This window comes from Rhineura floridana, chromosome 1 (genome assembly GCF_030035675.1).
Source record: "Rhineura floridana isolate rRhiFlo1 chromosome 1, rRhiFlo1.hap2, whole genome shotgun sequence".
Classification (NCBI taxonomy): Eukaryota; Metazoa; Chordata; class Lepidosauria; order Squamata; family Rhineuridae; genus Rhineura; species Rhineura floridana.
In genome coordinates, this window is record NC_084480.1 from 235872625 (window position 1) to 235895159 (window position 22535).

At 38.7% G+C, this 22535-nt stretch overlaps 1 protein-coding gene across 5 annotated transcripts in view; it reads right to left on the bottom strand.

The window, feature by feature from the left end:
* Positions 1-559: 559 nt before the first annotated feature.
* The window catches only part of LDLRAD4 (low density lipoprotein receptor class A domain containing 4), a 429669-nt gene continuing 407693 nt past the window's right edge, over positions 560-22535 (bottom strand). For all 5 annotated transcript variants that reach the window (XM_061594738.1, XM_061594732.1, XM_061594767.1 and 2 more), the window contains 2 exons: positions 13890-13943; positions 560-13594 (listed from right to left, as the gene is read on the bottom strand). In XM_061594738.1, coding sequence (XP_061450722.1) covers positions 13052-13594; positions 13890-13943 — 597 coding nt within the window. In that variant the 3' untranslated portion in view covers positions 560-13051. The remainder of the gene's footprint in view (positions 13595-13889; positions 13944-22535) is intronic.

Here is a 22535-nt window from a genome sequence, read left to right on the forward strand (position 1 = left end):
CCTCTACTCCAGAGAACATCACAACAGCACACAGCAAACAAGGAAATGGGTCAGCGTAACAAAAAAATTAGAAGTTAGCACTTGTGACGTCCTTCCCTGGTTCTCCCTGTCTGGTTCCCACCTGCTTGTGGCTACTGCCTTTCACTAGGCACCACCAGGGATACCACCAGTCCGGACCATCCTTTATATGGTTTCTCACTCCGCTCTAGCACAGATCTCACTAGATCCCCCTGCTAGGCAGCACCACCAGTCACGTCCTATAACCAATACTCCCAGAGACTTTGCCTGAGTCTCTCTCTAGCTGGTTACTTTTGTGACTGCATGCTTATGCTGTTCCCAACCCCCTTGTATCTTTATAGATAACGCATACAACTCTGGGTTGCTCTGGATACTTGAATTGTTATTATTCCTCCCATCACCGCTACCACCATTAGATACTGTTTCTGTTCAGCCTTGGTAATTACCTTGCCCTCCCTTCTGGTATGTATATCCCCCAGCCAAGGATCAAGCCTTTGGTAAACCAAATAAGTATTTATTTACTAACAACAGGAAATAACAAGATTAGTTTTAGAATGTTTCACAAGTGTATGGTTTCATCTATTCCTGTTTTGTACTTGACTTATTATTAATCAGAACTCCAACTCCCTCTTTCTCCACACTCCTGACCTCCACCCTCAGTTAACACCTCTTTCTCCACACTCCCAACATCCACCCAGATTCAACTGTCATTCTTCCATTTATACTCCCAGCCATTCAAACGCTCAGCCAATCATCCAGCATTCTACTGCTCATGTACTCCCCCCTCCTCTTTCACTCCACTTACCATATGTCTTCTATATAAACAGCACTTACCATATTTACACTATAAGCAGGAACATCACAGCACTCCATGCCCCAACCAAATGAACAAGCAATGCTAATAAAACCGCACACCCAAGTTCATCTGCAGGCTACCTAACACAGCCTAGTATAGTTGTGGAAGTGGAAGAAGAACAGAACAAACTTTAAGGATATAAAAATGCCACAAAGTCCACAATATTAGGAGGGTTGTGTGGCAATTAGTATCCTGGTACAGGATATAAGTATTTCCTAGAAGGATATTATTAACAAGCACAACAGTAGGCCAATACAGAAATAATGAAAAACTAGTAAGAGGTGAGCAAAGAACACATTTCTGAACTTTTTTGGCCTTGTTGACCATCCATTATGAAGATAATGCAGATCTTTCCTCAGATTTAGATTGGTCCCTCCAGCAATTACTCTGTTGATGATTTCTGGCAACAGAAGCCAAACAAAAGGCCATTTTAAACACACCTTTTCAGAACCTCTGTGCCTGGGTCTAAGGAGAACAAAGCTACTAAAAGGCATGGGGACCTTCACTCCCTTTCCCTTAATTTAAATGAGCCATGGTGAGCTTGTAGTCAGCCATTAATTTGTGGTTCAGGTTTGCAGGGGGTGGGGGGAAATAGTGACCGGCTAGGACAGTGCTTCTGAGTTTAGCCTAAAAGATGTACCCTGTCATCACCACATCTCTCAAGATGAGGAAAACGTGGATTTTTATTACTCAGTCCTACGAAAGTGTTTCAAACTCTTGGGTCAAAAGGTCATTCTGAACTTGAATGAATGCTTGTAAATCAACAAGGATATTTTAAAGATTATTTTAAAAAAGAATAGTTACAGTACTCTGTTGTCTTCAATGCTAAATAAAAGCCTGCTTTTTTCTGAGGTATTTGCCTAACTTCAGCTCTAGAAGCAGAATTACAATGCAGGTAGACGGTGAACTTGTACTGCCAAGGTAACCTTGCCACACAGAACAATATTTTCCTTGTTCTCATCAAGGACCTAATTCCCATCTCATTATCCAAATTAAAAATAAAGTCCCCAAAGCAAAATAATGCAAGACATTCTCTCAATAAAAGAAATCTGCAATGCCTAAAGCTATTGGTCAGAAAAAAGGCAGTCTTGCAGGAAAACTGTAGTCTGCATCCTTCAAAAGTCACCATAACTTCAAGCATTCCCAAGTTCAACCCGTAATGGGGAACCTGAACCTTTTAAATTCACACACACAAATGGAACAGCCACATTAGGAAGACAGACAGCAACCAGACAGCAGTGCTTATGTGAACTAAACAAAAAGTGCATAAATTTCATGGAGAACCTGCAGTATTTCTATACTTTGTTTTGAAGGGCGGGCGGTGGGGAATGCTATGTGCTATTCCAGTTTGTACTACAGTGACCAGCATATACAAACTGCAAAGGAAAGACGTGCACTGAACACACATTTTTCCCCTTACGATCACTGTCTGGACACAAGAAATGGGCTAAATTTCCTGCTCTTGTAAGAAAATTGTTTGTCCCTTTTACATTTTAAAACTGTGGTTTGGAATCCAGTTCCTACTTTAATCAAAACAGTTGATGCTATAGGCATTCTAGGGACCTGGCCATCTTTAGGCTGATATAATTATAAATAATGGTTGAAGGAAAAGAAGTGCAGCAAAAGTGGATGGTGTCTGATGTGTCAGGAGAGGGGGGAAAGGGGGGGGAAGAAACCCCAAAGACGCCAAAAAGGATATTTGTAAAATGTTTCCAAAATCACTTCAAAAAAAGTTGTTTTTTTCCTTCGCCCCTGACTAAGGCCGAAATATAACGTGGCCGAAACGTGTTGGGCTTGTCATTTTAATAAACTGTTTTGGAAACATTTTACAAATATCCTTTTTGGCGTCTTTGGGGTTTCTTTCCCCCCCTTTTTTTCCCCCTCTCCTGAAGGAAAAGAAGCCAACGCTAGTCCAATTTCATAACAAATAAAGCAACAACAGAGAAAAATCAGCAGCTAGCTACAAAATTAAACTAATTATTTTTGTCTTTAAAGTGGCACACGCAAACAACACCCACAAAAGACCCCTAAATGCATCAAGCAACCAATAATCAACAGGCTAATAATCAAAAGTGGTTTGTTCAAACTTTCATATTTCCCTTATAGTATTTTGATATTTCATAGGAAAATAAAAATACATGGACTTCCTACCATTTGTATGCATCCCTTTGCAAATTCCCCTACAAAAGAAGGACAAAGCACATAAGCAGGCATTCACAAGTTCTATGCCTTTTTTGTGTTAAAATTGTTATCTTCTATACATTATGTTACAATATTAACAATGGGTTTCATTTTGTTTTGTTTTTCTACCCATTGGGTAGAATATGTGCATAATATGTTCAAGTTATATACAGCACCTTAAAAATCAAAATCAGGAGAGACAGATGACAAAAAAGCACCATTTTAAGTGAGGCACAACAAAGCTGGGACAATAGACCTGATTCAAAGGGTCATTCAAGTCAGTGGGAATGATTCCACTGATTTCAATGGACTTTGATGTTTCAAGTCTAGAGTGTGCAAGGAAAGGATGGGGTGAGTTTCCTATCTGCTCAAGACCTGAACATGAGGCACCTGAGTTGCTTGTGAACTATAATCATGCAGACTTCCTCCAAATGGTATGCATCATACACACATTTATACATATAAGTCATATCAAGATCAGCCACACAAGACCTTCTCTCGATTCCCCCAGCTGAAAAAGCTAGGCTGGTGCGAACCAGAGAGAGGGCATTTTCAATTGTGGCTCCCACCCTCTGGAACTCCCTTCCTTTCGATCTCCGCCATGCACCCTCCTTGATAGGCTTTCGCCGAGCCTTAAAAACCTGGCTGTTCAGACAGGCCTATGGCACTGCTGGGAAGGGTTAGGTTTTTTATGTTGCTGACCACTTGAAAGAGTGGTGTTTTTAATGGTTGAGTATGTTTTTATTGGTTTTATATTGTATTTTATTGGAAATGTACGTCGCCTAGAGTGGCCGTTAATTCGGCCAGATAGGCGACTAACAAATAAAAAATTATTATTATTATTATTATATCTCTTCCATAACATATGGGACAAACACCAACTAAAGATTCTTTTTTAAAAAACGAGAGAGTGGGGTAGGGGGAAAAAACCAACATCCATAAAACCCCAGCACAATGTTGTACCCAAACAATCAACCTCACATGCCAAATCTACTTGAAGCAGCAGCAGTAGTAGCAGCAGTACTGCAACAAATAGGCTGATCCTACATGGAGTCTCCATGATGGAGGTAAATCCTCATTGTTTTCAATGGAACAGATTTCCAAGCATGCAAGCTGAGGATGGAAGCGTACACAACAGCCATTGCTGTCAACACACGCACACAACAAGGACCAGAAGATGACACCTTGCAACCCAAAGTACAATTTTCTAGCATTAAAAAGGAGATAACGACAAAAGACAAATCAGTGTATCTGAATCCTAAACTACCAAAATTCATGACTGAAAATGTAAGCTGGGGAAAATATTTGGGTTTGGTTCAAGACATGTTCAGTTCTGCTAGTCTCAGCATTTTCCACTTGTTTCTCAAAACACAAGTGGTAGAAATAAAATACAGTGTTAGAGCTTTCACCAACATATTTTTTGTTCTAATATTTTACACGATCATTATCACTGCATTATTGGGAAATGTCTAAAGCAGGTAAATGATACTCCTGAAAAGTTAATGTCATTTTCAGAAAGATAATTCACTATGCACACCACTGACCTCAGGAGGAATGTATTCAAATAAGGAGTCAACAGGTCAGTCCTTATTGACGATTATTATGTAGAGGCCTTTCAAAGGTGAAATGGCTAGTTAGGCCAGTACCCTAAGCTATGTTTTTTCTCTGTAAGTCAGAATTTGGACAAGCTGATTATCCTTTAAAGTCATGTCCACAAGGTGTCAGGGGTGGAAGGTATGATTCAGTGTACAAATTATTCTTATTTTGGCAAGCAGATGAAGTTACTTTGTGTACATGATTTAAGAGTGCAACTTTTAATGGACATTGTTTTCTTACAGCTTAATATATTTAAGCCATTGGAACCATCCAAATTGCCAGCATCAGTCTTCATATAGCATACAGATTGTGGCCTCTTTATTTTTCAGCAGTTTTTTTTTTCAAGAGTGCCAAAAACCTGTAACAGGCAGTATTAATAAATACTATGGCTCATCCATAGTCTACCATTGAAGAAAATATATCTGAATGAAACATGTCTCTCTTTAGGATGATTTAGAACAAGAGGAATAGTATTATATTATTCAGAATTAATTTAGGAAGGGAAGTTTCCCACGGAGCTCTATTGAACCTTTCCTGATGACCTACCCCCTTGCTAAGGCTATATATTGTTTCAATTCCAATTCTAGGCACAAGTAGTAGAAAACCTTATTGCCCGGCAGCCAGAGACTTCTCCAAGGATCATAGTGTGCAACAGGAAGAGGTGCCCTTCAGGGAGATAGCCATGACTTCACTCAAAGAGGGGGTGGGAATTTGCATGTTCCTGGCCCAGTCAAGGAACACACATACAGAAAGGTACACAGAGAGGTAGGGGGAAGCAGACATTTTAGAAGGAGAAGAATGGCTTTAAGAGAATGTTTAATAATATTAGCAGACATGCAAGCAGTAAAGGCATAGAGCAGATTTTTAACAAAAATATTTGCTCACTTATGTTTAGTCAGCTAAAGATCAAACGCAAAAAGTAAACACAGACTAAACTATTCCTCCAGTCAAGGTGGTGCTTGTCTGATGCCACTGTGATTTGCTTCTGTAAATTCAACAGGATGTTTTGCTACTTGAGTTAATCCAAAAGGATTCTTGGACAGGACACTTCCCAAAGAAAAGATCTTGGACAGAAGAAGAGTTGTCATACATATGCCTGACGGAAAAGAAAGAAAAAGAAGATGGCAGGAAATAAATGAGAAAGGTATACATACAGAAAGATCTAACTGGAACTACCATCTGACCAAATTTATTATTTTTATTTATTTATTTAGATTTATAACCTGTCTTTCCTCCCAGCAGGAGCCCAGGGAGGCATTTTTGTTGCATTCTCAGGGACAAGCACTTCAACCTTTTAACAGCTGGGTGATCTCAAGCCTGTAATTTTAATGACAAAAAGGCTTCATAAATTGGCTTGTACCGTCAAATAAATCCATACAGCATCTCTGGAAGAGAACTCTATAAACATTGAATAGACCAGGTATTCAATGAGGCTACAAAAGCACATATACCATGTTGAAGAGATACAAAGAAAATCAATTGGCTTCATTACATCACCTTGCGTAAGTATGGATACACCACAAGGAATGTTGTGCATGGCACGTAATTCTAGTGACAAATTTTACTGAGGAAAGAGTTTTGATTTTTTCAAAAAGGTAAAAATTTCAAGGTCCTCATGACACACACACCTCCATGCCTATATAGCAAATTTGGGTTTGTTTCACAACATGTTTTTCTCCAAATTAAAAAGTTATATTAGAGAAAGTTGTTGTCCACTAAAGTTAATTAGAAGTTTGAATATGAGATGTTGCAGCTATGGGTTTAATTGGTAATCAAAAACTTAATGGCTCCGTTTCATCTGTAACTGAAAAAACAGTTAGAAACACTTAGAAATTCAGTGTCTTAAGTATTATGATTCCGGGTGTGACACACATTACATAGACACATAAACAAAAAAAATACTATGATAACAATATTTTCAGAATAGCAGAGGGATCTAGGCAGTTTCATGGCCTAGGAGACTGCTATCAACTGAAGAATATGTTATTTCCTATGAAAACCAGATTCATTTTTATAGCTCTCAAGGCCATATCAAAGTGCATAGGTAGTTTCTATATAAAGATTCAAAACATGAAAATAGAATTTCTAGTCGTTAGGGTGTGGTACACCTTCAGTGCACTACAGACTTAAGATGCACCCTGATGATGCCACCTGCCACAGCTGATTTAGTATTCTCATGCTAAAACAAGAATAGTGGTAAATGGAACCTCAGGCAAGAGAAACCAACCAGAATAGGAGTTGCACATTACAAGTCACTGTTCTGGAACGTGTCACTTGTGCTGATCGTCTGACATTTTGATTAGCACAAATGAACCTGAGGTCTGACATAGTTCTTTGTGGTTTGCAGATATTAAGCCTAATGATTCATCAGTCCAGACACACAAATCTCCCTTCTTGCCAGCGGAATGCCTCTTTAAATGCCTTACAGTGCTCATCCCTCTGCTCTGTGTTATATTTACACACTAACCCCCCTTCCTTTCCTTTAACAAAATTGGAATAAATTTCAAGTCATGCAGGTAATTATGCAGGACTTGAAATTATGAAGGCAAATTAAAAAGCAGATAGAAGCTTAGTTTTCGTCATTCATTCTCACAATACAGTAGGGTCCCGCTCATAAGGCAGGTTCCATTCCAGACCGCTGCTGTAAAGCGAAATCCGCCATAAAGTGGAATGCATTGACTAACGTTGTCTAAAATGGTGCCCGACACCCAAAAAACACCGTAAAAGTGGAACAAGCGCCGTAGGAGCGGGGCCTTTCTGCAATTGACAACTGCTGTATCGGTGGAACGCTGCAAAGCGGGGCCCTACTGTAGATTTTTACTGTTTGCATACTGAAACATAGGAAGTTGCCTTATCCCAAGCCAGACCATTGGCCCATTTAGCTCACTATTATGTACCCAGAATGGCCATGGCTCTGGGATCTTCTGAATAGAAAGCAGATGCTCTACCACTGAGCCTAGTTCTTCCCCTACTGTTCAGGTAGGTTTCGAATCAACAGCTTGTGAATGCTACTGGGGTAGCGGAGTCATGGTAAAAGCACCTCCTCATTTCTGTTTGCGGGAATTATGGCAAAGGCTAAGCTTTCCTTTGGGGAAAACTAAAGGACTCTAATTTCATTTATTTACCCCTAAAAGATCACAAAAAGCAAGAATACAGAGCTGTGATATTTTAACACTTAGAAAAGGTGTTGTTACCAACTCATAACTGCCTCTCACATGAATATAATGTTATGAACCTAGGGCATAAGACTATGAAGGAACAGTTTTCTTGGTTGGGGTTTTTTTGGGGGGAGGGGGGTAATTGTGAGACTTAAATATGATTTACATTACTGTCTAGGCCAGCCTTTCCCATCCGGTGTGCCTCCAGATGTTGTTGGACCACAACTCCCATCAGCCTCAGCCATTGGCAATGGCACACTGGTTGGGAAAGGCTGGTCTAGCCTTTTAAAATCTACAACAGCTTAAAATGCTTAGAAAGTTACACCATCCCCTTGAAGAAAGGATGCGTGGGAGCAGCTGGTCAATTAATGACTTTTTATCATCATGGGAACTGCCATTATGGAGATTATTATGGATTGCTGGGGTAACTTTATTTTTCATTATGTCCATATTTTGTTATTTTATTAAACTGTGTTTTAATTTTGGTCTGTAACCAGCAATATTAAACTGACTGATCCAGAGAGCTCCTAAAGAACACAAGATGGTGTAATCATGTTATGGTATATATGGAATGCCCGTATTTGCCCAAGCATATCTAATCAGCGTTTTGTGTCAAGGAGTTGGAAGACATGACGGACATAATCTAATTTCACATCCAACCAGTGAACTAACCCCTAAAAATATACATGTTGGGTGACGGAATAAGTAACTCCTATTTGTACAATATTGTAACACTTCATTTTAAAAAATTATTAGGACTGTTAATTGTGCGATTTATTTCAAATTTAAGCTAAATTATTTTACCATTATAAGCCCCCTTTAACCCTTACTGCACCATTTTTACAAGTATAGAACTTGGAATATGGAGCTAGAATTCTTCTAGAATTCTCAAACAGAATTGTTGCATAATCCTTTATCATTTCATTCCTAGAGCCACTCAGAACATTTTAAATAGTGATCTCTTATATGTAATTTTTTTTAAGTGTTGAACAAAGTATATTAATACCATTGCATTTCTCCTCTCTGCACTAAAAATGGAAAGATAACACTGTAACTCTGAAAGAACTAGATTTAGATACTATTGATTTTCATACCAACCATCCAATGCCCAAAATAGCTTATTTCGTACTGAACTAAAAATAATTTTAAAAATCGAGTGTTCCTTGATTACACAAGATCTCCAACCCTAGTTGAAAGAAGCTTGACAGATAAAAAAAGGGGATAAGTATTTTCTGCTCTATGCTCCTGCATAACATCTGATGTTCTGGGGACTGCCACCCACTGTAATAGAAAGATGATAAGGGATAATCCTCAAAGGACGGTTCAAAGGATTGGCTTTAAATCTCTCTTGTATATACAAATGGGGAAAAATTACTAGTCCACAAAAAAGTGAGCAGCATTGCTTGCACATCTCTCTTGTAATAGGTTGGTTTGAACACTGTGTCTATGTTTACAAAGAGGTGCTCCTTTTGAATGACACTAAACAAGAGAGTTATCACCATCATTTTGTTATCTAAACAAACACACTTTGTGTGTTTTATACTGCTAGTAATTGGATAGGGACAGCCCTACCGCTAGATGGAAGCAGCCATTTCAAGTGGATGAGTTTGGATGTACTGAAAGGGCAGTAAATTGTTATTTAATTTATTATGGTCCGTGTATTTTTAATGCTAGGGAGAGGCACTTTCTGCCTTAGTTTCCAAAAACAACTTTACCAGCTTTTGGTACTATGTACCCAGACTTGGGTATGATACTTGGGGACAGCACCACTTGCGATTTCACCTCAAGCAGCAAAATGTCTTTTCTCATCCTGCATTGAGATTCAAATTTTCATGGTACTTTATTTGATCTAGAAAGCATGACACTGACTTTCAGATTTAAAGCTCGTGGTATTTTCAAGGTAGACATGATAGGAAATTTAAAAATGAGTCATCCCACACCAAACCAGGAATTGTTTGACATAGGAAATTATCTCGCATTTTAAAATAGCAATCCACCCTTTAACATTCCCACCTCAGTCAAGAATATCACATTAAATACCTGTTGAAGCACAAAGCAGCACTTCAGAATGAACACACTTCTGAACTCACCAGTAATTCTCATCCTAGCAGGGGAGCAAACTTGGTTCTTTTAAGGAAGCCAGAACAAAACTGCAATATTTCTGAAATGCCCTTGGAAGTGAGAAAAAGGACAGCAGCAAAAGATAAACCTCTCAATACTCAGACACAGCAAGGCCAAAGAAAACGCCAGCCAGCCAACCTACAGATCTTCCCAGCAAGGTTCCAATATGACATTATTTACGGTGTCTTCACATATTTAAGTTAGAGATTATGTAAATGTAACTGGAAGGGAGAAAGATGTTTCGGCCTTGATACTTCTTACACACATAAGGATGGGCCATCTCAAGGGTAAGCATTTGTTCATGAATAGGCATACATCTTTAAGCCCTCACAAATGCATGAATAATGTAGAGCTTTCCGAAATAAAATATTTGAATAAAAACAGGGAAAATATAGAAACCCCAGAAACTTATAGCGGCTATCTAGAAGTAATCGTAACTCTCTGGAGATGAATGTGTAAATTTAACACTAGTCCGAATCCAATAGCATTACCTTTTATGAAATACAATATTGGTATAGCAGTGGGCAAATTTGGATTCCAAGTGATCTAATGCCAATACCTGCTGCCCATCTACCAATCCAATAGTACCCAATTTGTCAGCTGAGTTGCAATTAATGACTGCTGAAATTCAAGGGCTAAGTCTGAATAAAGTATCAGGTCATACATCAGGGGAACTCTCTACAGATGCAAAGTCATTTCACATAGTGTAAACTTTTTATTCACCCAGCTAAGTCCAAATTACAATTTAAGGGCATGTCCCATCTCTAAACATTTCATTCTGGAGTATTTAGTTCAGAGAGATCTCACTTGGAAATCACATTAGGCAGGAGTTGAATAACAACTGATCATTTAGTCTCACCGAACATGGGTCCTGTGGATATTATTAAAAAGATACTACTAAATTACCCTATAAGCTTATCTCCCTTGAAAGGAACAGTATTCACAAGATACAAGAACTCCAAACAGCCAACTTCTGATGGCTGTTTCACAAAACTTAAGTTATCATGAGATATTTACAGTTACCATGGGATAGACAGAGATATACGAGTCAGCACAGTCTGCATACATCAGAAGAGCAACTTTTAAATCTTGGTTACTTTACGCCAATTAATAAGTGGGCTCTGGCCAATTATTATTTAAACTGTTCCTCAAGCTAGTCATCGCATTCATAAGCCACCTTAGGTTAATGAAAGCATCTTTACAGAGAACATCTAAAGCACAGATTCACCACACATGCTATTTTGGCATTAAAACTCTGCATAGATCAGAGACTCAGTTCGGCAATCAGGTTTCAATCTAAGTTACTTTAGTTTGTGGAAGTCCAACAGAAATTGAAACTTCAGCAAGCTGAACAAGGGCTACAGTAGAGGTCATTATTTTAGTAAAGTTGGTGCACTTGTCAGCTGTTTCAGTTAGCAAAATGGTACCTTTAAGACCATAGGAAAGGGAGACTTCCAAAGGAAATCGCTGCCAGGCAGCTGTAACTCTCAGTAATTTAAAAAATAAGACTGCAGAGATTATTCGCTTTCTTTTAAAGTCCATTTGTTAACTGTATTTGAAGTGCATGTTTGTGGTTTTGTGTGTGCTCTTGAGTTCACAACCCTTCAAAATGCCTTCCAATTTTACCTGCAACACAGGTACTCAATCACAGAAACACAAATCCATTGGGATTCCTTAGGCTGCAGTTTAAAAAATGGTACACTCCTAAAGCACTATTCAAAAAGGTAAGACAGAGCATGATCTAAAAAAATTTAACCACAACTGCTTGCACTCTCAACATAAACCAGGTCAGATCAATACATGAAGATAAGATTAACCAATTGCAAAACTGATTAACCAAGATTCCTAAACCATTCCCAGCAGGATTCTAATAGTGCAGGCTCTGCAAACAACCTCTTAGCATTGTCAAACCAGCTGAAAAATGGTAGAGACTAGGGGAAAAGCTTACAGATCTTAAGGATCTAACTCACAAATGATGATATAAAAAGCACAACAAAAGTGAGATTTAACAGCAAAAACTCATATTGTATGTTTAAACCATTTATTGTATGTCAGGCTATAAAACTGATTACGGGCTCCAGTGAAGATAAAAATCTGCAGAAGCTCAAGGTAACACAGACATATTGTTTTTTTTTAAAAAGGGAGGGGGACAAGCAGTAAGATTTAGTAATAATCACACAAAAAAGTAAATGTATCTGGCATTTTTATCTGCTTCTGGTTAGCTACATGGCTTATAGCTAAAATCACCTAAAGGAGACTTTTGTAATTTCACATTTGCTTTCTTTCACCCATATGTTTTTAAGACAACTTGCTGATGCCCCATCTGAATGCAAAATTATTGCAAAAGGTAACATATTAAAATGTCCTCTGCTATTTTTTTATTTATGAAAAATGATAAGAAATATAACTAAATCCAAGTCCCCTTTCAATGATTATAAACAAAGGCCTGTGCAAATTCCTAAAGAGGGTTCCTAGGGGCTAATCATTAGTCCACAGGTAAAAAGACAACGTATAGAAGAACTTCATGTAAAACAGTTCCCATATAGTGCAAATTTAATACACTTGTATCACAACACAAATTAATTCCTTGGGTTCAGCTAGTCTCCCCCCCCTTACTTTATACCTTGGCACACAAAACAGAAATGCTGAGTCAGATTTTTTTTTTTTTTAATCACACTCTGGGAGGGGAAAGGGAAAGCAAACCAGCCAATTTTGCCCCCGTTTAACTAGTAACCCTTTCTTGTCCTCTTCTTTTAGCCATTTGCTTAATAATAAAACTGGCTGTACAAGCAATATTTCTGTGCTAAGTTACCTCTTAGAATTAAATATATTCAAATAGTTTATTTAAAATAATAATAATATATCCCACCCGTCCTCAAAAAAAAAAAAAAGTAAAACACTGCTCATGGCCAAACTGAATGGAAGGTTGTAATTATTTCAAACTACTTCTCATGCAATTCCCTTGAAAGGAATCAGAAACAAAGAACAGCTTTGCATGTTTGGTTTTACTAAACTGCATCACATGAAACTTAAAACAACATTGTGCACAGGGGCATAGAAACTTCTATCATGCTCCTGTTTGATTCTCCCATCTCTCTTCAAGTGCACATGGAAAAGGAAACTAGACAAGGTTTCCTGGTTTCCTGTCTTTGCCTTTAATAGGTACTATTGTGCTCTCTGAATTGTTCTGTTGAAACTGAAGTCTGCTCCCCCTCTGTGACGAAGGAGGGGCGTTGTTTTGCTGGTGATGGAAAAAAGAGGAACCCGGGTAATGCCCCATGACCTCACTGTAAGTCGGGGGTGGTCCTTCCATCCTTCCATTACTGCTGTAATTGGTTGCACTTATGCCCGAATTGCTGCTTGGTGGGCAAGGGCCCCCATTGTACATTGAAATGTCTATCAAGTCGCTGTCAAATATAGTCCTGTTGGGTGGTGCCCTCACGGATTCTCTGTTGAGTTCCATCTGTTGTTCTGGGTCCCGAAGCTGCAGAGTGCATGGCCCTTGATATGGTGGTGGTTCTTCACCATCAGAGAGGGAGATAGTAGGAGGGAGGTCAATCTCATGCTGCATGTATGGATAAGTTGGCTGGAAGCGACTGAAATGTTCCCTCTGCATAAAGGATGGAGCAGTAAACCTGTCCCTGGACCGTGGGGCATACATGATCTGCAGTGTGAAGAAGAAGGCATCAACTAGTCAATAAAATTAGAACTTAATTCACAGATGAACTAAACAGACTCAATACAGAGACGTGAGCCACCTCCTCACTCAAATATGCCACTTATTTTAAGAGAATTGTGTACTGAAATCTACACATTTGAAGTTCAGATGAACTGACAGAAAATGACAAAACTGCAGCCGCATTTGCTAAGTTATAGTCACACAGCATAAGGGGAAAGTATGTTCTATTAACAACAAAAAAGAAGGTTCCTAAAAATCTGAAGTGTGAACGACAGCTTACCTCAGAAGCTCCCCGACGAGAAGATGAACTGTCAGAAGGCCACAAACACCCCTCCTAGCACAGGAGAGAAAACAAAAGAACACTTATTTACTCAACAAGATTTTTTATTATACTTTATTAATGTTCAACATTCCCATAACTGCACATCATTCATATGTTTTGGTCCAACATTTACACAATCAATCATGATCTATTTTCCACTTCTTTATTTCCTGCCCTGTTAGCTACAGTGATTCAATCCCATTTCAGTAAACGGATCCAGCCTACTAGTAAGCATTCTTAAGATTATAACCTAACAGCCAAGTCCTGTGTGTATTTCCTCAGAAGCAAATCCCACTTAGTTCTACAGAACTTACTTTCAAGTAAGTGTGCACAGCATTGAAGACAAAGCTTTTCATAGAGGGTCAGTTTAATTAACTGCTCTTGCAGCACAATCACAAAATATACATTGTCAAAAAAAGTCTTCTCTTTTTTCAGCAAGTCCATCAATTGTCAAAGGAACATTTAGAAGATACTTTTTTAGTCTCACCTGCTTCTAAGAGTACATAAAAGCTAAAAGGCTTCTAAACAAAATAAAAGATGGCATAGCACATGAAAACTGCACTCAGATATGCTGGTTGACATGTAATGGGACTTTTTGATCCAGTTTCAATGGAATCTCAAACGGCATCAATGAAAATAAATTGTGGCAAAGATTTTTATAGTATTACATTGGTAGACCCTCTCTAACCCACACCCCTTCTTTGTGCCGGGCTCTCATATATTTCTGTGTATCATTACTTTTGTGGATTATATTCCACATTTATTTTCACTGATCAAGCAATCAGGAAATATAAATTGAGATAGAAACTTTAAGCTAATTATATGGATTTTAAAACAAAAAAAATCTATTCTAAATAAAGGAGCGCCCATCTTCAGCACTGCTTACATCAAGGACACTGAAGATGTTCATTTAGGATTCTCCCAAGTCAGCATCTTCACTTTATGTTTACATGGTCAGGGAATCCCAAGATCAACAACTCAAACGGCTAACTAAAGATATCATAAGAAGGTCATTGTAAACTTGCTACACACTTCACTGTTTCTGACTAAGGTCCTAATATTGATACTAATGAAGTTAATTACCCCGAGGTGAAATGTACTCTGTGTAAATAAATTCATTATTCAAGTGAAGTAATGGGTTGTTACCATGAAAACAAGCTCATTTACATCTGCTCAGAAACAGGATTTTGCCAGTGTGTAGTCTCTTTGTCCTGGATCTGGATCCAGCTCTTTACTATTATCAGTGGGAGCAAAGTACAACACTAATTGCACCAAACAGGCTGTGGACCATATGTCATTATGAATGTTGTGGTTGTTTAACACTGTGCTTTAATACTAGAGATGGCATGAATAGACAGGGTCTACACAACTTAGGATTTCTCTTTAGCATTATAACAGCCTCTGTATCTCTCTCTCGATTCTCTCAAAAGACAACTACCACTTTCCTTTGGAAATCAATCTTGTAACAGGTACTTGCTTGGTTGCCTGTGGCAAGTAACTAATTGCCTCCAAGCACACCAGTGCTACCCTACCAGTGCCTGAGAGAAATCTTGCCCATCCACATCCCAAACCCTTCAGAGAATGTGAAAGGCGCATACAGCAGGCTTAGCACTCCAATGCATTTCCCCAATATAGGAGACACAGAGGGGCTCAAGAACTCCTGTGCCTGTACACTTACTCAGGGAAAAGCAAGCCTACAGTATGCCTAGTGCCTCACATTTCATGAATGGGAAGACACATCAGCTGGGTAGTGATGTGGGGCTGAAACTTTTCCGGTGAACGTTTTCTATTTCATACAAGGCAAACTTGGCAGTTTCAAAGTTAGCTTCATTTACTAAATACATGCTACATTAGAATGCTCTCTAAGGCATCAATAAGTTTCACTATACAAATCTACTTGTCCAAGTTATTCTAATTTGCATAGGAAAACTTTCCAGTTCAAAATATTCCAGAAAACCCACATCACAGCAGATGGGAAAGTTCTGTGCACTTCTCTGTCTCCCCCAGAAAGAGTTCTGACATGCAATTGCAGTAATATATTGAGGAAGAAAAGGAACAGGTGTCCTGAGCAGAGGTGGGTGGTATGTGGGAGACAACTTAGTTCTTATTTGCTAAACTACCTTAAAATGGGTTCAATCATAATTTCTTCAGGACCCTAGTTCGCTTATAATTCCTGCCACGTTTGTGGTTGCTACAGCTTCCTACCACTTCTCTTCTCCATACATCCCTTCTTCCTCTTCTCTGAAAAGGCTGCTTACTTCTACCTTCTGGTCCCAGATACTCACTTGAAGAAATGCCACCATAAAGCATACCAACTCACACAACAAGAATAAGGAAAATTTTGAACTAAGCCTAAGAGCGAAACCAACTAATCTCTTGTTCAAACATCTTCCAAAAGGTCAAAGAAAGCCAAGTGCTGCTTACATAAGAGGTGGTCCAGGTTTAAGATGTGCAATCAAGAAAATTAATGTCATGGCAAGATCTCAAATTAGTTGCAAATGTCCTTAGATAGTTGAATGAATTATTATTACTTTTCTAGGACAAAACAATTCAAATCAACTGCTTGAAAATCCTGGAGTTAAAACCTGCCATTCTTATACACATTGGCCTTCTTCAGATGCAATGATCTTGGTCTCACAAACCATGATTTACTCGTCCAAGAACCTGCATGCTGTCTCTTCAACTCTACCCTCACCCTTCCCTTTTCTGGCTTCAGTGAAGCTATTTTAGTTTAAGGCTGCAATCCTACACCCGCGTACCTAGGAGGAACTCAATGGGTCTTACTGCCAAGTAGACTTATGATTGCACTCTAAGCCATAATTTATCTGTTTGAATGTCAAAGGAAACTATTTGAAGAAATAAGGAAATATATGCCGAAGCAGGACGCGTGAGAGGAGGAGCTGGTGGCGTGCACGGGCCTGGCTTGTTCCCAGGCTGATAAATCATGTTTTGTTTGACTGGGAGTGTTGTGTCTGAACTAGGCCATTGTTTTCCCAATTTTATGGACAAGAACAATTGGGCAGGGATGCTGTTAGGAGGAGACCAAGGAGGCTTGAGTCCAAGGTCTTTTCAGTGGGCTCTCCTGCCCCTTCCTACCTATTTTTTTTTTACAAAACCTTTTTTTTAAAAATTACATTGGGTTATATCTAAAGTAGTACTAAATCATGTAACTTGTATCAAGGGCCTGGCCCTGAGTCTTAAGAATCTAGCAACACCCTAAAGTTCACTGCTAGTTAAAGCATCTCATAATTAGAATAACAATGGTAAGTCAATCTTTATCACTTAGAGATTGGCTCTGCTTCCAAGACAATTTCCCTGTTACATAATAAAGGACAAGATTTCATTCTTTTTCAAGTAAGACATTTCTCCAAGGTGATTTATCAAAAGCACTTTTACACACTCGGATCCTGGTCTCCTTATATTATTAAAATTCAATATAAAAATTTTATTAAAGGACAAAAAGAAATTTGGGATGAGGGATGGATAAATGGTGAACAAACCTCAGATCAATAAATTAAAATCCAATTATTTAAATACTGTAATGATCCACATTATTTCAATAAAATATGTATTTATTCCCAGTATGCACATATGCCCACAAAACTTAACAAAACCTTTTTTTGAGAACTTTACACAGATGCCTTTATTGCTGTGGGGATTTTAGACAACCACCGCCACAAAATATCTTGCTGTCCGTAGCTAAAGCACAATTCAGATGCAACACTAAACAACCATAACTAAGCATGAATGTGCAACTGTATGGATAGTCACAGGAGAATTCTCAGCCACTTCAGTCTTCTCTTGGTCCTCCAGCTGCCACACTAAGAGTAGCATGGTTTGGCTTAGCATTATGTTCAAACCTGGATTTGTGCTTTGCCTTGCTCCAGACAAACAGTGATTTATAGCCAATATTTATTCTGGGCTTACTGCTCATGGGGTTTTTTTGGGCGGGGGTAGGGGGAGATAAACCATAAGCCTGGGTTCAGACATAACACCAAGCTTAGCTCTGGCTTGCACAGCAGTAGGACAATGAACAAAAGAGTGAAGTGGTCACAATTTCTGCTGCGAGTACTGGCACAGTCACACTTAGCCATGGTTTGACTTAATGTTGTATGGAAAGTGAGAAGGACCTGTCCATTTGTGTCAATGCAACAGAGGCCTAAACCCATTCAATTATTATTGCATTTATATTCCACCTTTCCTCCAAGGAGCTGAAGGTGGCATACAAGTTTCTCTTCCTCTCTATTTTATCCTCACAACAGCCTTGTAAGGTAGGTTAGGCTGAGACACAGTGACTGGCCCAAGGTCATCCACTGAGCTTCATGGCAGAGTGGGGATTTGAACCCTGGTCTCCCAGGTCATAGTTCGACACTCTAACTACTTCACCACACTGTCAAAGTGTGTGTGTGTATTCTCATTACATAAGATTTTTATATGACTCTGTGTGTAGGTTGAGGATTATTGTAAAATGTATTCTATTTCTTAAGTGTTGGTAAGGAAGGAGCAAAATCATAATTCCATTTTGAAACTGGTTAAAATAGAGAGGCTTCCCCCACTTTAGTCAATGTACACTGCTACTGTTATCATATTATATTGTTCAATTGTTATGTAGTACCCACTTGATCCTTGACCATCCTGGCTGCTGAGAACTAGCCGTAGGGGACTGACTGGGTGGGTCCAGAGAGTGGAGGAGGGGGAGGCATCATCTGCTTTAAAGGAGGTGGTAGTGCGTCTCCTCCTTGAGGAGGCCTCCCTGGACCTAGGAGCATTAAACAACTATCATCCAATTCCAGTGTTTAGAATTATTGTAACACGGCTTGGGATCTTTGGGTGAAGTGCAGGTAATAAATTCTAATAATAATCATGATAACCATCATCATCATCTTCCATTTTGTTGCCTATGTTTTTACCTTTATTTCAAAAAGATTCCACTTTTAAAAAGCACATTTAAAATATAATTTATCTCTTTTACACATACATACCAATGGCAGGATAGAAGCTCAAAAGTGATAGTGGTGAGACCAGTCTACCACCTTGCTCAAACGCAAGAGGGAGATATTTACATAGATTTATAATCAAAGCAAGTCATGCCTTTGGTGTCAGGAGAAAGGTCAAACTGGATATTCAGCCATCCCTACAATTAAGGTCAACATGAACATTCATCCAGGTCACGCACTAGTTTCAAGACCAAGCAAAGCAAACAGGAGCCATAAAGACTAAGATGAGAAAATTGTCCCTTATGTCATAGGATTATGCAACAAATGTGTTCTTCTATCAAATACAAAGCTTGATAAATGGTGCACTGTCATGATTATATTAGGACATATAATAGGCAAAAGAATACTTCAGCAAAATAAAAATAACTCTTCCCACTCCATTCATAATTAAAGGGTGTTGAGTGTCATTTTTAATGTTTTCTCTAGGTGGCAGCAAGAAGCCACATATGTATGATCTCAGGCCAATGATGAATATTGTCCCTCCACACCAGGTCTACACTTTCCTCCTAGGTATACCCTAGCTGTCCTTCGGGACAAAGAGAATGAGACAAACAATATATTTCTTAATGATACCAAATACTGCCTCTACAAAGCATAAAACAAGCCACTACAAAAGATACAAACAAGTACGTTAAGGACTTTATTAAAAACCATAAATGACATCATCATCATCATATGGTCTCACAAAAACAAACAAAACAAATAAAGGAACATTCAGTACAAACGGCACATAATTGACAGGGGGATCAGCCAGTGGAAAAATCTCATGGCAATCTAAAATAAGCAGGAAGGCAACTAAGTTATAATCACTTTGTTTTACAACTTTTTGCCTACTTAAATCTTCCTTTATTTTATCTTACTGAGCAAACAAAACACAAATGTTGACTATACATCATAATGCAAGTAAAAAAGACTATTAGGATGTATATGAATTGCCCAAGGTTGCCATAGCAAATTAGGCTTTCCAGACTGTACTATGTCTATAAAGACTTTGCCTGTATTATGGCTCACCTTAATCCAGACGGAATTCCCCAAATGCTTACAATGTCTAGCATCTTTAAGCTGGCGTGTTTAGATTTTTAAAACATTATTTATTTATTTATTTATTTATACCCCACCCTTCCTCCCAGCAGGAGCCCAGGGCAGCAAACAAAAGCACTAAAAACTTTAAAACAGCATAAAAACAAACTTTAAAACACATTAAAACAAAGTATCTTTAAAAACATTTCTTTAAAAAAAAAGATCACTGAATGAATGTCACAGGGCAACTAACTTTTTTTTCATAATAATTCAGCTTCAGAATCAACTCCCCAAAAACATACTATTCCATAATACTTTAAACATGCACACCCACAGCCTGAAAGGAAAAGCAGAACCTACTCTCTTCCAGCTTACAAAAGCTTCCCTCGTCAAGAAGAGATTCTAACTTTCCCCAAGCAACCAGGCTTGTGGTGGTGGTGATGATAATATTATTATCATCATCACCACCACAATCATCGAATTCGATTTGATTTGAGAAGTCTACCTACAGCACTGGAGCTTCAGAGGACCCCATTCCCAACAGTCATGGAACGAAGCTTCCACAAGGGCTTCAAAAGCAGAGTAGAAACTCCCAGCAGAATATGAAGTTAGGAAAGCCCTTGTGTATATAAACAGAAGCATGTGGATCCCTAGCAATTTTCATCAAAAGGTTAATACACAATATTGTAAAGATTTAGTTCTGAGGTTTGCTTGAAATGTTTTTGTGAAAAAAATGGGAAAACAATATTACAGAAAAGATGTATTTTGACAAGACCCAGACAATAAGATGTCTGCCATTTCTCTTAAATGACATAATATACATCACTAAACAATGGCTTAAAGTGAGAGAGTGCGGAAGGGAACACAAACTACTTTTTCTTTGAGTTTGTCAGGCAATCCCATTATTTATTACCACTGCAAAATAGGCCATTGATTACAGGCCTGTCACAGATGTTTCCCCCAAGCTTGAATCTTGGCACCATCAAATCAAACCCTGGAAAGTTTCCGTATTGCATTCCTCTGTTTGGAATTGTTGGGTTATTTATTATCCTAGACAAACTGTTTCTGCAAAAGAATACTGTACTTTTGCCACTACTTTCCTAAGTGGGATAGCAGTATTTCTCACAAAATTACAGTACCAAAAAAGAAATACAACTATCGTGTATAAACTGGGCCTTAATTACTTTTTCTTATCAAGATCAGCAGTTTTCCTTAGATAAGTCCTTATCCCCTTACCTTAGAAATAACCAGACAGCAACACTCATGCAAGCTTAAGCAAATGTGATAGGGTATTGTTAGGTGATCTGCCCTCAATACCATCTATTAACTTCTGAGATTCTAAACCTCATATTACTATGTACCCAAGGTCATAGCTAAGTACAGTCTGCAGGGAAAACAAAAAAGCGACTTCGGAAATTACTGGGATTAGCAGAGACTGAAACATGGCTCCTAAGCATGCAGCTAAGAAAGAAAACATCCAGAACTTTTACAAAAGGTGACTCGGTCTACAACCATATTTGGAGTCACTATTAGGAGATACGGGTAGTGCAGGCTTGACATACATCCATCTGTCTCAGAGATAGAGCTGGTAATGGAGAGCTGGCCCAGATGAATTTTCAGGAGTCGCAGTTATACTGGGTAACATCTCTCCTAGAGAGCAACAGCAAGTAGTACATTCCCTCCAGCAAGTTTTCACCACTTTTGGACTATAGGTGGAGGACTACATGTCTTTATCCACAAATGCAGTGAGCTAGGCTAAAACCCTTCTCCCTGACACAATGGTGTTTTGTTATCGCCCCACCAGCAGACTTCAAAGTCAGTAAAACTCTAGCCCTCTTTAGATTGAACTCTCACGTGTTGAATCAATGCATGAGTGGGACTGTGCCAACTTGCTTTGTGTCCAACACTACACAGACTGACTTGTCCTACTCCCTGATGGCCATGGCAGCGCAAACATCTGCAGGGTGGAAGCCTTCACACATACAGCTGAGTCTGCAAAGACTTCCTCCCTAAAAAAACATTTATGCTGTATGCATGGCTGTCACACAGCAGGGTAAACTAGCAAGTGTTTATCTGGGAACAAGGCGATAAACAGCATCTGAAGATACAAGAGGCATAAAATACCATTCACACAAAGGGAAATTCTCTTTGGGTTAAGTTCTTTTCATAGAGCAATGCCAAAAAATATATAAGCAAGAAGACGTATTTGTCCAGAGACACCATTTCACCTATTTTGTTTTAGGGATAGGCATTTGTTCACGGTATACTTTCATGCAAAAGATCCCAGGTTCAATCCCCAGTTCAAGAGATTTCAGATAGCAGGGCTTGGAAAGACTTCTGCCTAAGAGGTACTGCCAGCCAAAGTAGACAACACTAGGCTAGATGGACAAATGGTCTGATTTCATATAAGTCAAGTTTCCTATGTTCATATGGCAATTCTCTTCAGAATTGCTCAAGCAGCATACTTTCACCCACTATAGACAGTGGAACATCTTGAAACTGTACAAAAAAGAGCTACGTTAGTATTGTGCATTTTTTCAGGAAACATTAAACAGAGAATCAAAAAGGGAATTTGGAAGAAGAGGAG